Here is a 20,959-nt window from a genome sequence, read left to right as displayed (position 1 = left end):
ATGGACACAGACAATGTGATGGGCAAGCATACACACACACACACACACACACACACTGTCCAGAGCTGAGCAAACAACCCAGTGGAACAACACTCAGTGAGTCAGTGCCTGCATGATCCATTAGTAACTTGCAGCACACACACACACACACAGAAAAAACCCCACTGACCCACATGACAACAACTCTGAGACCTTTGTAAGCACAATGTCAACATGCTAAGCACACTGATACAATTGCAGTCCGAGTGCTTTAGACCATTGTGATAGCAGTATGAACTAATTCTAGTGTGACATGCAGAATGCTGTGTATAGCTGGGCAGAACCGATGATCTGGGCTCTCTGCCAGCCGATGCAATCAGCATCCCCTCAGTATACGTACATTACTGCAGTCAGAGTGTACATCATCATGACTCATGCTGACAGGACTTTCATCCCCTTCTGAAACCCTCCACTGTAACTTCAGAGGTGACAGGTGAGTAAAGAATCACTGCTTGCATGGAAAGATCAACTTACTATAAACAGCCCTTCAGGATATTTCAACAAACATCAGCTGATGAGGGACAGTCATCGGGTGGATCTGTGTTAACACTCATAATGTATCATAAATCAGCCTTTACACCAGCTTAATAATGCTCTAACTGTCAAAGGACATAACATCAATGTGGTAATCCATTATTTTTTATTTTGCAGTTAAAAAGCTCTGATGGGCTTTTCTCTCTTTTTTTTTTTTTTTTTTTTACTGTTTTTAATGTACATTTATTCAAAAATAAGTAACTGATGTTAAATGCAGACATGCAACATATCCTCTAGGTAGCACTACACTCACTGGTGGGGGAATTTGCATAAGAAAGGTTTGACCAGACGTTCTTCAGCCCAGAATCTCTAAATATACCCCTCTGCTGAATAATGTAGGGCGGGGTGGAGCAGAGCAGTCAATAATTAAATGGAGGACGGCACTCATTTACAGTGTAAAAGATAAGTGGGCCAAGAAAGCTTAGGTGTCAGAGGTAAGAATTAGCACAGCATCCTCTTACTTAGCGCTGCATGTCAAATGCAGCAGGTTGTTTTTATTTCTGAAACTATATGAATTATTGAAGCTGATTTAAATCTCACTCTCATATACTTTACATCCGGACAGTACAGGTTCAGTTACACGAGGAGAGGAGGGGAAGATATATTCATGCATGCTCTGAACTCAGAACTAGTATTTGGTTTATTGTGGGGAGAATGAAACGAAGGCCATGATAATCGTGTACTTTGCAGGAATGACTGAATGAAAAATAACTAATCAATCTTTCACAAGTAGGCTAATAAATTAATTACATCAAATGAGCTGTACTTTTACGGAGGCTGTACTACTCTTTACACTTACTAGGATCACAGAGCAACAGGTCTGAGTTTTGAAGTTTTTGTGATATTTCTTCTTGTGCAGGAAAGGTCTCATTTCAAGCAACATCTAGAACATAAAAGAAGATAAAGTGCTGGACTAGAGACCTACAGTCCTGCTAATCCTATATGACAGTGGGGGCAGTGTGTAACCCCACAACACACTGATGTCCACTGATGTACAGTATCAGGTAGGTCAGACTGGAAGTCACAAACACACAGCGCAATTCAAACACCCCCCTCCAACAAATGAGAGAAAGACGAACATACGGATATGTCTTACCTTGCTCCTGATCTGTCCTGAGGTGGACACTTTCCGGATCAGTTTCTGTGGGCCTTCCTGTTCTGCTTCGCTGTCAGAGGACTCGTCCGCGGCACCGGAGACGGCGACAGCCCCCACCACATGGGCATGGATCCCCGTCGTGGACGCCGGCCCTTTCTCCGGCTCCTGTCGGGGGGAGGGATAAAACCAATCGGGGTTAGCCTTTGCCCGGTCCGCCGCTCCCTTCCTCTCCTGGAGGCGAGAGCTGTTGAGCGGCTGAGAAGCGTCTCTCCTCGCTGTCATTTCTCCCTGCCTCTGTGATAAAGACGGCTGTGTTCTGGAGTGTGTGTGGGCTGGTAAACACGCATAGGGGATGTAGCATGTCGCGGCACAGTGGGGATGGGCTCCACAGCATATAAACCCCCCCTCCCGCCCCGGCCCCCTGCTCGGCTGATGGTTATGGCTCCAGCCTGCGCGGCCAGTCCAGACTGAGCCTAGAGACCGCCTCATCCACTCCGTCAACCGGTGGACATGTCCGCGGCATGGCAGACCCTAGCGGCTGTTTTTACACAAACACAGGATCCGAGCAGAGCCACACAAAGCAAATGTAATCTAATTACTCTTTTTTTTTTCTCATGTGAACTCAACAACTGTAAGTAGGCGGTATGAGTCAATAAAAAGCTGCTCTCAGGGGAGTGATCATGAAGCTATAATCAAATATGAATTCATGAATTAATAAATACTGTGATCATATTTCCTAACTGTTATACTGTGCTCGTGTGTAGTGACAGGCCTATAGGAGATATGTGTATTAATATAGACCTATACATCTGAAAAGTGTCGAGCTGTAACTGAATGACTGAATTGCTCTGACATGACAGAGTTATTAAACTCATCTCCATGCAGTGGGTTTGGATTCCACATGGAAATGGGCAGGCTGCTCTACAATATCTGGAATCTTACAACGTGTCCTCGGTTCAGGGAGCAGAAGCTCTCCCACTCTTTGACCTGAGAATAAGTCCATGCAACCCAAAGAGTCCAAACCAACTCCGACTCGTCTATGTGTAGTCGTTAGAAATGGCTTCGTTTTGAACAGAACTAACATTTCTAAAGACATCAACACCCTGTGGAATTCAAACGACAGTCCACGACACAAATCACGGCAACAGACAGAAAACACGCCGTAGGAGCACAGAGGATGAAACACCTCCGAAGTGTTAGACATGGTCGGAGCGCGGGACGCATGAGCGCGCCGCTGCAGAGTCTGCTTGTTTCTGTGTGTGGAGCTGAGCAGGGTCGCGGTGAAATGACAGAAAAAAGTCTCCACTAACCAGTTCCTCCCAGGCAGGGCTGCGGGTGTAATGGTAGACATCTTCCATAGTCCCAGACCTCTGCGTCCGCCCCGGGGAGAAAATAAAGGAAATCAGGGGAAGGTGGAGGGATTGACAGTCTGCCTCGCTGCCCTTACACCGCTCATATGCGCACTGAACAGACGGGGTCTGCTTCGCCTCGTCCTCCCTTCACTACACCACAACAAGCAGCTCTCTCCTCTCTCCTCCCGCCTGCTTGCCTGCTCTCTTCCCTCCGCTGGCTTCTGTGGAGGGCCGAGCCTATCAGCCTATCAGCGCTCCACGTGATAAATGTCAAACCCGCTGAAAGGCGCGCGGCACGGCACGGCACGGCACGGCTCTGTCACGGCCCGCCGGGGGCGATCGCACGCGCATAACTCCAGTTTGAGTTATGTGTAGGTTACATGCACGCGTGCACGTGAACAGCTCCATGCGTAAGTGTATTCAAGATGACGTCATCGTTTTAGGTTCCTCGCCTTTGCTAATTTCACTAACAGTTCTGAGATCAGTCATCAGTCTCTGTCTGCACACAACACACGTCATTCATATTATTTATCATGTCTTATGTTTGTTATGAAGTGTGCTCCACATAAACTGGCTGACTGACTCAAATATTTTGATGGATTTGTGAATAAAAAAAATACACCCTGTTATTACACTGTTATTCTTTTTCATTATGGACTGAGGCAGACGATAAATGTTTTCTGTGAGCTCTAAGAACCGATATTAAAAATAATGATAATTGAATCAATAATATATTTGTGTTTTTAGATTTAGACTTTATTTTAAACACAATTGGATACACTGGATACACGGTAATTAAAACAAATAATTGGAGTCATATGAAATATAAATATAGCCTCAAGATGAGCACCTCTCCATATGCTCTATATGAGACACAGACACATACATGCTACACAAAAACATACTGCCACGTATGGTCTTATAAACAATGTGTTCACATCAGTCGTACACGTGTAGTAACGAAGGCTGAGTTCTAATGAAATGAATCATTAGTTTGAATCTCATGTGTTGCACTGTACATGCTCCTGTCACCGCACTAACATTCATCTATCAACGTTGGAAATAACGGAACGATCAGAACGAAGGTCGAAAAAGTGAAACACCTACGGAAGACTTTAGCAGCGGACCGATGTGTCCCTCTTGTGTTGTGTTCCGGCTCGCTGACAGGTGCTGTGAAGTGGACTGAGGCCGCTCAGGACCCAGCCTGAGACCCGGTCACTGCTGCTTCACTGCTTATCTCGAGTATGTTGTGTGTGACAGACAGCAGCGCAGTCTGAACATGCATTCTCAGATATTACGTGGCGGCTCCGCAGCGGCCGTCGCTTGCAGAAGGATGCGGCACATTGTGGGAGCTGTGCTGGGCAGAGACGGCTGGATGTGGAGAACACATGAGGTCAAGCTCATCAACACAGCCTCAGGTAACGGGCCGGGTCGGAACCGAGTCATCACACTACTGACACACAGAGGCACGCTTACACTGGCTGTCAGTCTGAAACGGCTAATGTCTGTGATCGTGTATGATCATGTAGAGAGACACCAGGAGCTCTGCTGGGCGTGTGGGGTTAGCATGAGCTGAAACTAGGTCAAAGGTTAGCCCAGCTTCTTTAGCCTGTAGCTGCTCCTTTTCTTTCTGTGTCAAACACAAAGCAGCTGCGCAGACTAACACCAGACAGTCAGAAGTGACTTATCGTTTTCATGCCAATTCATAACTGTGCTACACAAGAATAATGTGCAGTGTTTTACTGACACTTGTAAAATCCTAGCTGTTGCTGAAAACATGAACAAAGATGTCACACAGCAAGCCGTGACACTGTGACACTGTGACAGCTTCCACAGTACACCTTTCCACAGCAGCCAGTTTGACATGAAGCAGTGTAAACACAGTGATACTAATGAATGATGTGTTCTGTCAGGGTACTGCTGCTGGTGTGTGTTCGCTCACTGGAAATAAATGGAATAGAACCTTCTTTAGTGTGACTGGAACCACCTGTGTTGACCACACTACTTCATTTAAAAAAAGACATTATACCAGTACCCTGAAGCTGAAGCAGCTAAATGGAATTCAGCCATTATTCATATTATTATTCATATTATTATTCATATTATTCATATTATTATTATTATTATTATTATTATTATTTACACATGCTTTTCTCCTCAGACATGACAACATGTCTCCTGAGAAAAAAGCACAGTAGGGTTATTATTCGTCATGGTTCCTTCAGAAATTCAAAAACTTTTCAACAGCAGTAAGTTTTGTATAAGAATTATGATCTCATCACACATATTTTGTCTTCTTTACACTGTTACCTGGACCTTGCCCCAGGTTTAGCTGATTTAGCTGAACTCTTAGTGCCCGTTAGTGCCCTCTCGCTCTCTGAGATCCTCAGGTGTGTCATTCCTGGTTACTCCATGGTCCAGATTTCTACACAAAGGTGTCAGAGCCGACACAGTCAGGGCTCACAGTCTGTGGAATGACCTGTCTGAGTAGATCAGAGCTGCAAACTCTGTGTCAGCTTTTAAAAATGCACCTTTATGACAGTGCCTTTAGTTTGTATGTTCTTTGTCACATTCTGTTCTCATCTTTATTGATTTATTGCTTTCAACTTGTTGTGGTGTGTTTCATTGTGTTCTGCTTTATTATAAAACACTTTGTAACTTTGTTTTGAAAGGTTCCATACTATTATTATTATTATTATTATTATTATTATTATTATTATTATTATATTATGAACATGATGTTTGCATGAGAGGTGCAAAGAAGGGCGTTATATTGTTACTGTGTCAAAAGCATCGGCATGGTTAACAATAATAAAAGTTAAACATACTGTAGTGTCCTCACTATAATTAGAATTGTCTGTGAAGGAGCTTCTTGTATTGATTACCTTGATTTTTGCAGGTGACACAGTGAAGATTGGAGAGCTCTCTTACAAATTGAAAACACCCCAGAATCCAGAACTTGTTCCTGTCAAACACAGTATGTCTTTTTCTCTCTGTCCGTAAGACTTTTAGAGATGTCTGTATATGTCTGTGAAAAATAAAACAACATTTTCTTTGGCTAGTTTCAGACTCCTTACCCCACATAGTGGCTCAGCACCTGCGATGGATTATGCAGAAAGATCTTTTGGGTCAGGATGTGTTTCTCATCGGTCCCCCAGGACCCCTGAGACGATCCATAGCTATGCAGTACCTGGTTAGTACACACAAACACACACTGTGAAATTCTTGAAATGTTTATCGTCAAGAAATAAAACATTTGTTGTAAAGTAAGATTCCACCTAAAATGTAATTCATGCTGTGTATATATAATATTCCAGTCATCAGCTCAGAAAAATGCAGTTTCTTCTGGAAGTGCAGATTTATTAAAACTTAAAATTGATACTTTTGGTTTTTGTTGCATTGTGTACTGATATGACGTCATTACATGATAAGTCTGGATATTGCCATTATCACAATATGAATTATACTGAATAATAATAATGAATAATATTTAAAATGATTCTGAATGACATGACACAGCTCTACTCACACTTATTTTCTCATAACTGGACCATTGATATGTGTTGGTTATTGTTTTAGTTCATTACATTTAGATAGTTTAGTTGGTTTTGATTCAACTAAAGCCTAACCCTTGAACTGCTGCATAAAGACAAGTTTTTTCCCTTGATGTTAATCAGGAGTTGACCAAACGGGAAGTAGAGTACGTGGCACTGTCCAGGGACACTACAGAGACAGACCTGAAACAGAGGAGAGAGATCCGCTCAGGCACGGCCTTCTACATAGACCAGGTAAATCCTCTCTCTGCTCATAGTCTTTCTCTGGATATACACACTGTCACAAGCAGGGTTTGAAATGATCCCAAGAACCCTAGTTGGAGTTACAACCAGATAAAACAAGTTATTTGCCACGCGTGCCATTACATTTTTCATCCAATAATCCTTGAATCTGATTATGTGCACTTGCTACATGTTCTTTGAGTAGAAATGTGGATGTCTGTCTATTTGTGTTGCACCTGTGATAGACCAGCACGCAGTCTGCCGTTTTCTCAGTGGATGCTGGGAGCCTTTCCTGGCATCCACTGAGAAAACGGCAGACACCTTGTCTACCTGTTTACGTTATGTTTCCTCCACAGATAGCTACAGTATTCTTGAACGCACTAGGATTTAAAGTTTTATATAATACATATATGGAGTGCCATTGGAGCCAAATGAATGTGAGCAGCAGTAAAAAGATTAGTTTGGTTACACTAACACGTAACCTCACATGGTTTCCGCTGGTTTCCTCCCTTACAGTTCCATTCTGGTTCTTTCCTTGCCACTTTCTGATCGATCAAGCTTCATGCAAACATACACCCCCACACACTGTTGACTTTGTAAGTCAAGTAACCATGGAGACCAGCGGTTCCTCATTATCCAGGCTGGTTTTTCTAAGGAGAACTTTCTGTTCTCCATTTATCCCCATTAATTTCTCATGGGTACAGACAAACAATTATGGAGAAAAAACAAAACAAAATCCACACAAGACTGATCATTAAAGCCTCTCATTGGGCATGGAGGAGCCAACAGTGACAAATGATGATAAGCTGTGACAATTAACATTTACTCAGTCATGTCATTATCCACAGCTAATTAGCACATGGCTTCATCTGTGAAAAAATAAGTATTAAGCATTAACGGTTTTATTCTCAGCACAGTTATCTCTTAGTCTTTACTCACAAGCCTGGTATTCTGGAACAAGAAAACTCACAACTAATGAGTTTCTTACAAGTTGGAAGGCAGAGAGAAAGCATCACGACTGTAAATAATACAAGCTAGCATGGTTTGTGCATAGACAAGGACAAGAGGGCTCAGCATCTCATGATCAAAACCTCCCAGAACATCACTGGTACCAGTGAGGTGTCAGTACAGAGCCCATAGTTAAAGACACTCCAGCCTCACCATGTTCACCCTGCTGCCCTCTGGTAAGTGATACATGAGTATCTACTGCTGTAACAGCAGCCTACAGAGCAGCTTCTTTCCTCAGGCTGTGAGACTTCCTCCAGACTCCACCATGAATAGTTTATTTAGTTTGTTCTGGACAATGATTTGTATTTCCTCTGAGGTAAATGTTGTGCTGGTGGTCAAGCTTCTTTCAGATACGCCACTGCTGCACCACTCCCATGAGTGGTTGCGCTATGAAGTTGCATCACCTTCTGCTTTATTACGTCAGGAAAATATGTCCCAAGAGTGGACATATGTTGACAGTCACACAGCCTTAGGTCCAAAGAAGGGTCTAAACCAGGCATGACTGGTTTAGACAAATAGTCATGTCCTAGTCCTAACTGTCTCTGAATAATTGATTGTTTCCTGTCTGTCCACTACTCCTTATCCATTGATCACACATTAATGTATCTGTCAGGCCGGGACTCAAATGAGGACTCAGATGCAGAGTTAGACAGTAAGCGGTTTTATTCAGGACGGGGAAAATCCTCGACTGAGTGAGGCTATGAAAAGGTCCTAAACTAAAGGAAACAAAAATCACTCCAAGGAGGAAAAAACTCTGAACTACACTAAGTAACAAAATCAAAATCACTCTCAACGAGGAACAAAAAGCTAGGACTAATAGTATTAAAGATTAACGAAATCAAAATCACTCATGAAGAGGAAAAACAAAAAGGCTATGAAACATCAACTTAAGGCGCTCAAAAACGAGGCTGAAAACACACTAGACTAGATACAAAGTAACAAAAGGCTAGACTAGGAATTACAACAGAAAATCACTCATTCGAGGAAGAAAACAAAAAGATACTTGAGCTAAGGAGCTGTGGCTATGGACTATGAGAAAAAGGCTTTGGTGCACGACGAAGGACGAAACACTTTGGCACAAGACAAAGGGAGACGCAGACAATATATACACAAGGTAATGGGGAACAGGTGGAAACAATCAGGGCGGGGAAGACAATCAGACCGGTGACACACGAGGAAGGGCAAGTGACCTGAAACGAGAGGAGAGTTATCTTTTCAAAATAAAACAGGAAATGACAAGACATGACAAAAACCCAACTTGACCTCACCGCGGTGTGACAGTATCTACTGAGACTGGTTGAAACATTTTCTGTTTCCTGCAACGAGGAGAGCTAGCCAACTCTTTAAACTCCCTGAGGCTCATTCGTCTCCCACCTCCTCATTCAAATAAAAACACATGTCCATTTGCTGAGCAGTTATTGAGCTATGTAAATGACTTGACTCTAACAGGACATTATTGATGGTACGCATAAATGTGAAGGGATTGCTGATTTCTAGTCTCTCTCAAAACACGTGGATTTTTTTGGCATCTGAAGAAATGCGTGCAGAGTGTGTCTGTGTGAGTTGGCATGTGCACATTTATGAGTTGGTGTATTGGATAAAACTTGTGGAAGATGTAGTTGATTTTTGTGTATATTAATATGTGCCCGTGGGTGCTATCAGTAAATATATGGACACATTACAGCATCTGACACTTATTCTGTGTAAAGGATTAAAGTTGTGTGGGTGCAAATTAGCAAGCTTTCTCTTTGAGAATAGTTTGGTATCATAGGAGGTGTGTGCTTGTGTGTTAACTAGAACATTCAAGTATTCCTCAGAGCCCTGTGCTGATTTGGAGCCCTATATTCAGACTTAATGTGTCAGTCCCTGTGCTAACTCTTTCCGTCCCTTCCCCTCCCTCCACTTCACTCTCAGTCTCTTTAAGCTCAGGCTCTTTTTTTTTTTTTTTTTTTTTACTTTTCTTCCTTAGGTTCCACCCATCCCTCCACCCCCCAGGTTCATATGAAGGATGAAGTCACATGGATGCAATCGCATAGTTGCTGTATTTTTGACATTTCTAGTCACCTCTTGCCAGTTTTGCAGGCTTTCATGTAAGGCAGCTTACCTCAAACCCACACTGCAAATAAGACTCTATTACAGTAATAAAAAGCTTGTCCGCCCCCACTAGAGCTGAATTTGAACTAAAAATTGCATGTAGCCAACTGATAATTAGCCTCTGCAGCAAGTCATTTTTAGAAATAAATGAATTGGATGCACTTTCTAGGCAATAGTCCTTCTATTGTAGCAAATAAACACCCAAACCATCCTGTTGGAGTGTCATGTACAAATGGGAAAACCAGGACAAAAAGAGACATTTGTAACAATAAATGCTATTCTCTTTAATAATACTAGTTCAAGTGCAAGGCTTGGTTCATGTGCATGGAGATAAAAAGATGAACTTGAAGGTCTGTTTGTTGTAAATTTAGAAACCTATAACCAGGTATTTGGGTCACTATTCTTAAACATCAAAGATACATGACGCAGTAGACCCAAAAAAAATCTGAAGTGGTCATGGACAGACAACTGTAGATGACAGGCATGAAGACAGTAATTGCTTAGATTGTATATGTGGTTGAAAGAATGTTATAAGTATGCCGCTTTGATTATTATTCAATGAATTCCTCTATTGGCATAACTCATGCTTTGTATCTTTTTGGAAATGCATACAGTAGAATAGTAGATTTGTGTGATTTGTTTATCAGTTCACATGGTCCTCTGATCACTTACAAATTTGGGTCTAACCTGCAAACAATTTGGGAAAAACATCCCAGTTCACATAAGAGTAGTTCCGTTGCATTTGCCTAGTGCTCAGAGGGAACACAGTGTGGGAGATAATATGGAAAAGGGCTTTTATATATCACACTGGGCCCATGACTCTTCTTATTTACTTCTCATCCTTTTAATATTCTATTTGTTTGAGTCTTGTTAACACTCGTAAGGCTAATGTTTGCTAAAAGCTTCTCAGGATCTGCTGGGATTGCAGTGTCAGATAGAAAACAAGGCTGCTCTGTGCTTCCCTGTCTCTTGCCATCCTGCGTCACTTACATTTCTAACAATTATCTGATTACAGCGTTTGTGCTGAAAATGGATCAAGAGTTAAATATAGAGCATCTGGTCCTCACTATAGTTTTATGGCTCTGCTTCCCACACAACCTGCCACGTATTTACATGTTAACCTAATTATATGGCCACTTGCTCTGCGGTGTACCCAGACAGCTAAAGTTTCCTGCCTTTTGACGTCAGATGTGCTTTTTGATGTGGACATGTGCGTTTACACATACACATAGATGTACACACACACATGCAGTATAAACTAAACCAAGCAGAACTACGTTTTTTTTTGTGTGTGTGTTTTTTTATCCCACATTTGGTGGTAGAAAATAGGCCTTCCTAAAACAGCTGAGACTGTTTTGAAGCTTGGTTTGGAGGACGTTCTGAACACAATAAACTGAGGACATCCTCAGGAAAAGCTTTATGGCAAGCTCATATTGTCATTAGAGTATGGGCAGTAAGAACTGATGCACAGTCGGCTCTTTGTATGAATGCTTTTAGCACCGTTAACATTTACACAGGGTCAGATGTCATGCAGGACAATGGAGCAGCAGTTCTGACCTGAGGTTTAACTGATGGGCAACGTTCAGACTTAAAATTAGCCATGCCCTGATGTCTACATCTTCCCCTGCATTATTTCTGAAGTATTGATTAAATTTACTGATTAGTCTCAACTTCTTATGTGTGTCCACAGTGCGCTGTAAGGGCAGCGACACAAGGTCGAGTCCTGGTCCTAGAAGGGCTAGAGAAGGCGGAGAGAAATGTACTGCCTGTCCTTAACAACCTGCTGGAGAACAGAGAGATGCAGCTGGAGGACGGACGCTTCCTTATGTCAGCTGAACGCTATGATAAGCTGCTACAGGTCAGAGCACTCGCCTACATGATTCAGACCCTTTTTCAGGGTTTGAAGACCTTGAAGACCTCAATCAAAACTTTCTGCCTAATAATATTGGTTTACATTTAAGAAGTTAATATTTTTCTGTTTTATGGAGCCATATCTATCTGAATCTTCACACTTAAGCAGTGACTTTTCACACTACTCCTACAGTGCTCCTCTTGTGTTTAGAGGAATAAATGCTGTTGCCATAAATACTGTGTGACATTCAGAGTCTGTACTTGTTAATGTGGCTGCATTCCTGTAGCATGCATCAAAACGACATTACATAAAATGTGTAAAATGACAGGAATTATAGACAGTAGAAGATGATCTGAGTGTTTTATACTTCGTTACATTGAAGGATCACACCAAAGAGGAGCTGGATAGCTGGAAGATTGTCCGTGTAAGTGAGGACTTCCGGGTCATCGCTCTTGGTCTTCCTGTCCCCAAGTACAAGGGGAACCCGTTGGATCCTCCTCTCCGCTCTCGCTTCCAGGCCAGAGACATCTATTACCTACCATTCAAGGTCAGTCCAGGAATTAAGATACATAGGATCAGGGTCATCAACATTTTCCCACCACCAAAATGTCTCAATAAGGAGAGAAGATGACTTGGCAAAAGGTTCTCCCCACTGATCCTATTTTTATTACCCTGAAAAATCCACATAACACACTGTAAACAAACTGTATTGGAGCTTCTTTCTAAAACATAGTCCCTGTAAAGTTCACAGCAACATCTGTAGATCATGCTGAGAAAATGGGACATTTAATGCTAAACTTTGTAATATGTCAAAAAATAAATGAATGTTAAGGCTTTTTATTTTGAACCATGTGAGACACCAGGTTATACTTGTTAATTCTATGTGTCTAATACATTCAATATGACCGGCCAAGTGATTTAATCAGACGAGTCCTTCCATGAGTGCTGATATAGAGCATAATACCACTGGGACTTTAAATACATGTATCACTCCTCTTAATAGGTGTTCTAATAACAATTACAATAACATTACATTAATGGTTGTCATCTTTGTTCAACATATGTCTTCAAGTAGTTTAAAAACACACACAAGGGGCACACATGTCAGAAACCATCAGTAATCAATACACAACCAATAATCATAGCCATAACTAACAGCAGTCAACATTAGACGACCGTATCATACTTAACAGTTACCTAGTGTTTCTGTAGCGTTGACAAAATGTTAAAAAATCAACATATTAGCAGTCTGAAGTAAACTAAAGCTCCCTGCGCTGTCCAGGGAAAATATGACGCCTAACTCCTTTTAAGAAGTCTGACATCTGAATATTCTTTATGTAATCATAAAAACACATCAGTCCAGAAACACAAGATAAAGGACGTCATATGTCGTCAGACTGTCACTTCAGCATCAATATAATCCATCCTGTACAAACTCACTACCAGCGTTCATTTATTGGGAGACAACCGCAGGAATGAGGTGAACTGACTGAAATACATGTAGTAACTAACAAGTTAGTGTTCAAGAAATATTGATGTGCAGTCCTGGAGCATGTGTGGAACTATTTGTGTAAATATATGTTTATTAAATCAACATGCGTTGTCACTTATTACTTTTAATTAATAAATGGAGTGTATGGAACTGTTGATTTACTGAATATCAGCACAGCTGTCATGTCATTGGCTGAGACTTTTGTCTGTCTCCTGAATGTTTTCACTCAGGACCAGTTGGAGATGCTGTACACAGCAGGACCAAACATTGCTGCAGAAAGGTAAATTAAAAGTTAGCACTGAATTGTTGACCTTTTTAAAACACTTTTTGGATTTGTGAGTACTCTTGTGTAGTCTTTGAGTAGTTCTTAGTTGGCAGTTGGATAGTTGTAGTTGTTGATGTGCAGTATTCTGTTATATTCTGCATGTCAGAGTGTCCCAGCTGCTGTCACTAGCCACTACGCTGTGCTCCCAAGAGTCATCCAACCTTGGCCTTCCTGACTTCCCTGTGGACAACCTGGTTCCTGCCCTCCACGTGCTGGTGAGAATCCAAACACTCTAAATCTTCCTTTGTGTCCCTCAGAGAAAAAATAAAGGCCAGGATTAAAAAAGAAAAAAAAGTTTGTTGGTCCATGGATACTTCATTAAATCAAATCAAATCAGATTTTATTTGTATAGCTCAAAGTCACAAAGTACATTTTCCTCAGAGGGCTTTACAATCTGTACAGGGAGTGACACCCTCTGTCCTTAGACCCTCGGTTTGAGTGAGGAAAAACTTGCCCACAAAAAACCTTTAACAGGGAAAAAATGTGGAAGAAACCTCAGGAAGAGCCACAGAGGAGGGATCCCTCTCCCAGGACAGACAGACGTGCAATGGATGTCACGTGTACAGAACAAATCAACACAAACATATTGTACAAATACAATGACTGACAAAATGATTACAGTAGCAGTGGAACCTATATCAATAAGGCATGCTTGGAGTTTAGTTAACTGATTGGTTTCATCAGGCTTGATCGATAAATATAATTGGGTGTCGTCAGCATAACAATGAAAATTGATAGAGTGATTCCTAATAATGTTCCCTAAAGGAAGCATATATAAACTAAAAAGAAGTGGTCCTAGTACAGAACCTTGTGGGACTCCATGACAAACTTTGGTATGCATGGAGGATTCATCATTGACGTGAACAAACTGAGATCGATCTAAGAAATACGATTTAAACCAGCTTAGGGCGGTTCCTTTGATGCCAAATTGATGTTCCAGTCTCTGTAAAAGAATTTGATGGTCAATGGTGTCAAATGCAGCACTAAGATCTAACAGGACAAGTACAGAGATGAGTCCTTTGTCTGATGCCATTAGGAGGTCTCCTCTATTAATGAAGAGTAGTAGGCTGCTCTGGCATTACGGAGAGCCTTCCTGTATGTTTTGAGATTATCTTGCCAGACTAGATGAGATTCTTCCAGTTTAGTGGCACGCCATTTGCGTTCAGATTTACGTGCCTCTTGCTTTAATTTACGAGTCTGCTGGCTATACCATGGTGCTAGCCTTCTTTGTTTAATTGTCTTCTTTTTCAGAGGTGCAATAGAGTCTAGAGTTGTCCGTAATGAGCCTGTAGTACTATCAACAAGATGGTCTATTTATTTTTTCTAACTTTTATTTATCAATTGTAAAACAAAGACTTGCACTGACGGTGCATGCAAGAATACAATTTCTTTTCTTTTCTTTTCAAACATTTGAAGAACTTGAATGAACAACCACCCTCCCCCCTGGTCTTCTTACATAATTAAAGTATAGTACAAATAAGTAGGTATAGTTACACACATGTGAAATAATATAATAAAATAAATAAAATGACAAATGTACACTAAAAATAAATAAATAAATAAATAAATAAATAATAACAAGATGATCTATTTGTGAGGGGCTAAAGGAAGCAGACAAGTCCTCTGCTACATTGAGACATGGCATTGAATTCTTACTTGTGTCCAATACCTGTCTTTTTTGTGTTGGTGCAGAACACTTTCCCCATGCTGTCCTCCCAGCAGCTTATTCACAGACTTTACCCATACGACAGCTTCCTGGGCATGGATGGGCGAACCGCTGTGGAAGGTGTACTCAGTGTAAGTCAAGATGTGAACCACCAATCAAAATGTTCTTAAATGTACTTGTTATGGTCTGAACAGGAGATATAAGGCATTCATTTTGGCCAATACACATTCTGTGGAACTCTTTCGTAGAGATTTGAGCTTTTGGACGGTCGTCGTCAACCAGCACCCAGCGCCATTTTGAATGTGTCCACGACAAGGGATCTTGAAGGCTATGCAGACGTCACATTACGGGTTGTGGACAAGAACGTCACCTTTCAGGTACCAGTAGACTGGGTTGTTGGGGCATTTTATTCTGAACATGGAGTGATCACTGCAAGCCACTGTTAAAGATGAGTTTTATTTGTTCCAAATATGCCTCCTTCATCACTGCCTTTGCTGCTGTGTTGCTGTGTTTGTTGGCACATTACTGATCAGTCAGTCAACCGGGTGAGACCATTGGCTGGAATGTGTATTGTGTCATCTGTGAGAACCATTGGTGAATGTGCATCAAACAGGGACTCACACATGACTATTAAAGCTCATGTGGTTTTGTAAAACAGATAAGTAAAAAAAAAACCACAGGCGTACAGTTAGACATTACATTATTTATTTTTCTATACAATCAGACCCGATAATCTGACTTCCCTGTGAACATTACCACTTATGAACTAGAAAACATTTCTCTGACCAAACAGAGTCAGTGAGTCATACGCTTCTCAGAGTTGTCCATTGTACACTGGCAGGCCGCACACAGACGGACACACTGTATCAGTAGCCTGACTAATTCAGTGTGGAGCTTTTGAAGGGAAACTCTTTATCAGTCCTTAATTCTTCTTGGGATAAGTGAGTCACTGTGTGGGGTTTGTGAGAACAGAGATATTCCAGACCTCTAAGAATAGTGGTGCTGATCTTCCAGCCAAGCAATTAATTTCACTTCTATTGAAGATGTGTTTTCTTTGTGTGGCAGTAATTCTTTTGCTTGCTAATATGTAGTGCTGTATGTCTCATGAACACCATATTGTTGGAACATACATCATACTTTGTACCCAGCAGTGTCAGTGATGCTGATGCATCTGTGAATCATGGTTTATTTAAAGGAAGCTTTTCCCCAACTTTTCTAGAATGATTAAAACCGTTGGCTGTCTTGTCTCTATCTAACTTCAGGTTCCAGCAGGCACCGAGGGTCTCCGTCCACCCAACAGTAGCCCTACTTTTATCAGTACACCAAGCCACTCCCAGCTAATGGCTGAGATGATGCAATCACACATGGCTAAGGACATATGTCTAATAGGAGCCAAGGTACCTGACACATTATGTACAGCTCACACACACTGTCAATGTAATCCCCGTTTTTGTAATAAGAATATTTGTATATTTTCTAGGGTTGTGGCAAGTCAGCGATTGCAAGAGAGTTCGCTGAGATGCTGGGCTACAGCGTAGAGCCAGTCATGCTCTACCAGGTAAAAAAAAAAAAAAGATTATGTCTGAAGCAATCTGCATTTAGTGTAATCACTACTGAAGCCTTATGTATTAATGCATCATGCTGCAGCTATTTTTAGTCGGCTGAGGTCAGAGGTGACTTGTGCTGCGTGATTGCGGAATCTTTTGCCAGGCAATTAATCTCGTCAGCTCTGAAAATCCCATTTTTGGGAAACAAAATGACATGTAAGGCTAGAGTGGAATATAATATATTATTTGTTTGTTGTGTCCTTCAATGGAAAACAACAACATAATAATAAGCTTTCAAGCTATAATGAACATGCATAAACTCCAAAAAGTAATTTATTTCAGTGTAGGAGTTTCTTGAGAATAACTGACCACAGGGGCGAGAGGGGAAGTATATCATATTAACATAACAGAACATATTACACACAGTACTGACAGATATTTATAAAGCAATACACAAAAGAGGGGGAGGAATCATCACCCTGCATCACCCTAGTAGTTAAATCTCTTACCTATGTAACCTGTGTAAGTAGCAATACCACCATTGTAAGTAAAAGTACTGCATTAGGTAAACGTGTATGATCCTCTACACATGGTCAGTGTATTTTTACAACCACTCCACACTTTTCTTTCACCAAGACAACATAGACCATGTATACATTTGTCCATGGGTTTATTAGTGAGCAAATGAATACAGAGACACAGATTACTAAATTAAAGCTGTTGACAATTAGCTACCCTGTCTGATTAATTAATGAAAGACTATCCTTTAAACATACAAATAAATATCATACACATGAATAACAATGGAAATTGGGGCATAATGGGCTAACAAAGCGTAGTTTGTGCTAGACAAGGTAAACTAACCCTATTTACACTGAGTAAAGAGTACTGCAGTATTTCTCAGGTCGTACGTGGGCACAGTAATCACAATGTTTATGTCTCATGGCAATGCAGCTTGGAAGAAATCGTTTATTACCTTTTTAAGTGAAAATCCAGGATGTGGAAAAGACTGCTCTCGACAGTTGCATAGTGTTTGTGTAGGTGTCATCTTTCTTGATGCACTACAAGTTGACAAATCAAACCGCCTGCTGTTTTCCGGTTCAGGTCTGCTCACATCTGAGACAGACAGGCATTCAGGCATTTATGATGTCGGTAGGTTACCAGAAACACAGAGGCAGAGGGAGAGATTTGCCCCTGTGGCAGAGGACACCGGCCACTCTGTCAGCAGTCACCCCATTAATGACTCTTCATAATGAATGTCAAATGAGCATCCATGACATCCTCCGGCTCCTAGCCTTTGCCTGTCCGACCTTACAATGGTGACTAAAGAAATCTGTCCATACATCTCTTAGCTTTAATGGGTCATCCCTGCTCTCTGTGTCAGGGTATCTCGTTTTCTCTTAATTCTTTCTGCTTCATGGTGGCACTAAATGGAAGATACAAAGCCTGTGTTTGAGTTCAACAATCACTGTCCAGGATAAATTGTGCAACTATGCTTGTATTCCCTCCTCTGCCATCCGTCTCCATCATGACGCAGTAGCGTGATACTGAATATGACAGTCTTGCTTCACAGATGATTCCCCCCGAACAGAAATGTGCCATTAGCTGTTATCTGTAATGCAGATAAATTAAATTTAACAGTAAGGCCAGATCATGTGGGGACGTGGAGAAAAACTGAACATTGAGCGCAATGATTCTCAGAGTGGAGTTGGTGATTCTGTGAAAAGATTTCAGATTTTTTTTTTTTTTTTTTTTTCCCCCAGTGTTTAGACTTATGTGGCATCCTGTAGTTGTTGATTGCGACACCCTCACATCACCCTCTCCATCCTAGCATGAAGGAAATACTAAGGCGGCCGGTGTTTGGCTTCTCTGCTAAACCAAGGGTGTCAAACTCATTTTAGTTCAGGGGCCACATACAGGCCAGTTTGATCTCAAGTGGACCGCACCAGTACAGTCATAACATAATAACCTACAAATACCAGCAGCTGGTTTTAGTGCAGAAAAGTAGAAGTATACTCTAAAAATGTTCACCTAATGAACTATATTTTAACAAAACATTATGAACCTGAAATTTCTTCAGAAAAACAAGCGCAGTGTCAACAATATTCTGTCTCTGTCTGTCTCTTGATCATTTACACAGCTTACAGATCACAGTGTATCTGCAAAGGGACTATACATTTAGTCAGAGGTATCGGGAACTGAATAATATAGTATTTTCCTTTTATGATCAAAACAATACAATATCAGGTGTGAAGTCCTGAGTCGCAGCATGCTCATTACAGAGAAAGCTTGTTCACAAAGGTAGGTAGTCCCAAACATGCTCAAAACTAGTGCAGTAAGGGGACTAGTCTAGAGACTGATCTGCTTTATCTAATTCCACTGTGTGATGCATACACACTGACCAACTTCCTACATTGCTCTTAAACTACCCCCCCCCCCCCCCCCCACTTCACTTCCAGGACATGACAGCCAGAGACCTTCTCCAGCAGAGGTACACTCTGCCTAACGGAGACACAGCATGGAGGCCGTCCCCGCTGGTCACTGCTGCCATTGAGGGCAAGCTGCTGCTTCTGGACGGTATACACAGGGTCAACCTGGGAACGCTGGCTGTGCTGTCTAGGTACCCAAGTCTGCTAAAAATATAGTTTCCATGACTGACCACTGTGTTATTTTTAGAATGATCTGTTTATATCATTGCTCGTATTATCTTCTGTGTTCCATGTTGTCTGTTTCATAGTTCTTCACTGCTCCTCTGCTGGGAGCTGGTGCTGTAAATTACAGACACACTGACAGACGCTCTCTCTCTCTCTCACACACACACACACACACACACACACACACGCACACACACACACACACACACACACTTCTCAGCTCATTCCTCTGTGTTTTGTGTCCTAGGTTACTCCATGACAGGGAGTTGGATCTGTATGATGGGACCAGGCTGCTGAGGTGGGACAGATACCAGACAGTAAAGGAACAACTACAGTTCAGTGACCAGCAACTGCAAGAGAGGTACACACACACACACACACACACAGAGGGTTGCAGGTTATGTCGGGTTTCTTGATATTCAGACAGTTAGTCCATTGAGCATTAGCAGGGAAAGAGACAGGAAACAATAGTATATCAGGTAAATCAATAGACAAAAAGACAGTGATTCAGATATGTGATGCTGGCGTCTTTTAAAGGCTGTCTGTCTTACGGTCATCATGTCTTGTGATTTAGGGGCACAGAGAGAGATGAGTGAGTGAAACCATTTATCAAAACGATGAAGAAAAAAGACAAGTATTGTATGTTTGTGCTGAATCGTATGTCTCCCTTCTGAAACATTATTTCATATTGTCCAACTTATTCTGGGCCTCCTGTCAGGAACAGACTCTTACCAGGTGCTCAGACTGAAAATAGCCCAGCATTAAAGAATGCTTGGGTCTGCAGAGGTGAGGGGGGAATAGAAAATCTGGTCTAGGAAGGGCAGTTTCAGTAATACATTCAGTTTGGTTTATGAGACAACAGTTACATTTACATTTAGTTTTATAACTTGGCAACAACAGTCATTGTATGTGAAATGTGACTAGGTCTTGACCTTAAATGTTCCCTGTGTGTGTGTGTGCGTGTGCATGCGTGTGCATGCGTGTGCATGCGTGTGCGTGCGTGTGTGTGCGTGTGCGTGCATGTGTGCGCACGCGTGTGTGTGTGTGTGTGTGTGTGTGTGTGTGTGTGTGTGCGCGCGCGCACATACATGCTGTTTGATGTGTGTACGTCTTAAAACCCCACCTAAGCTGGCGGGAAGGATGTTTGTGGTGGGGCGTCTGGGCTGACATAAACCCACTTCCACTTCTTCCAGTCCTGTGGCTCAGACATAATGTGTTAAAGCTTGGACACATTCAAATGTCTTTCAAGTACCATTTGAGAATGCAATATTTCAATTTGTGAGAAGGGAATGGACTGTATGAATGTAATAATGAATATAATACTTATGAATTTAAAAACTTATTTTGAATATTTTCTGACGATGTTTTAATGATGTCTGCAATGTTTCATTGTTTTTCATTATCATTGTTAATCTTTTTTTTTCTTTTTTTTTTTGGACCCCAGGAAGACCAGCTCGTCCCACTTTGGTGACAGCTAATGGGGATCTTTTCAACAATGTTTTTTCTTTCTTTCTTTTTTATTTT

General features: G+C 41.6%; 2 protein-coding genes across 8 annotated transcripts in view; one reads left to right on the top strand and one right to left on the bottom strand.

Annotated features, from left to right (window-relative positions):
* Positions 1-3,322, bottom strand: part of dgkh (diacylglycerol kinase, eta) — a 55,236-nt gene extending 51,914 nt beyond the window's left edge. For 2 of the 7 annotated variants that reach the window (XM_019259961.2, XM_019259963.2), the window contains exon 1: positions 1,670-2,263. In XM_019259961.2, coding sequence (XP_019115506.1) covers positions 1,670-2,158 — 489 coding nt within the window. In that variant the 5' untranslated portion in view covers positions 2,159-2,263. Of the gene's footprint in view, positions 1-1,669; positions 2,265-2,979 lie in introns of those variants that run through there. The other 5 variants (XM_019259960.2, XM_019259967.2, XM_019259965.2 and 2 more) reach the window with 4 other exon arrangements.
* A 792-nt stretch (positions 3,323-4,114) lies between these two features.
* vwa8 (von Willebrand factor A domain containing 8) overlaps positions 4,115-20,959 on the top strand; it is a 68,351-nt gene continuing 51,506 nt past the window's right edge. The window contains exons 1-14 of the mRNA XM_019259968.2: positions 4,115-4,439; positions 5,921-5,998; positions 6,084-6,214; positions 6,699-6,809; positions 11,590-11,757; positions 12,134-12,298; positions 13,474-13,523; positions 13,675-13,783; positions 15,261-15,365; positions 15,483-15,611; positions 16,497-16,631; positions 16,715-16,792; positions 19,241-19,401; positions 19,683-19,796. Of these exons, the coding sequence (XP_019115513.1) occupies positions 4,301-4,439; positions 5,921-5,998; positions 6,084-6,214; positions 6,699-6,809; positions 11,590-11,757; positions 12,134-12,298; positions 13,474-13,523; positions 13,675-13,783; positions 15,261-15,365; positions 15,483-15,611; positions 16,497-16,631; positions 16,715-16,792; positions 19,241-19,401; positions 19,683-19,796 (1,673 nt within the window). The 5' untranslated portion in view covers positions 4,115-4,300. The remainder of the gene's footprint in view (positions 4,440-5,920; positions 5,999-6,083; positions 6,215-6,698; positions 6,810-11,589; positions 11,758-12,133; positions 12,299-13,473; positions 13,524-13,674; positions 13,784-15,260; positions 15,366-15,482; positions 15,612-16,496; positions 16,632-16,714; positions 16,793-19,240; positions 19,402-19,682; positions 19,797-20,959) is intronic.

The sequence above is a fragment of the Larimichthys crocea genome, unplaced genomic scaffold (assembly GCF_000972845.2).
Source record: "Larimichthys crocea isolate SSNF unplaced genomic scaffold, L_crocea_2.0 scaffold173, whole genome shotgun sequence".
In the NCBI taxonomy this organism is placed as follows: domain Eukaryota; kingdom Metazoa; phylum Chordata; class Actinopteri; family Sciaenidae; genus Larimichthys; species Larimichthys crocea.
Note: the sequence above shows the minus strand (reverse complement) of the source record. Positions and strands in the feature narration are given on the sequence as shown.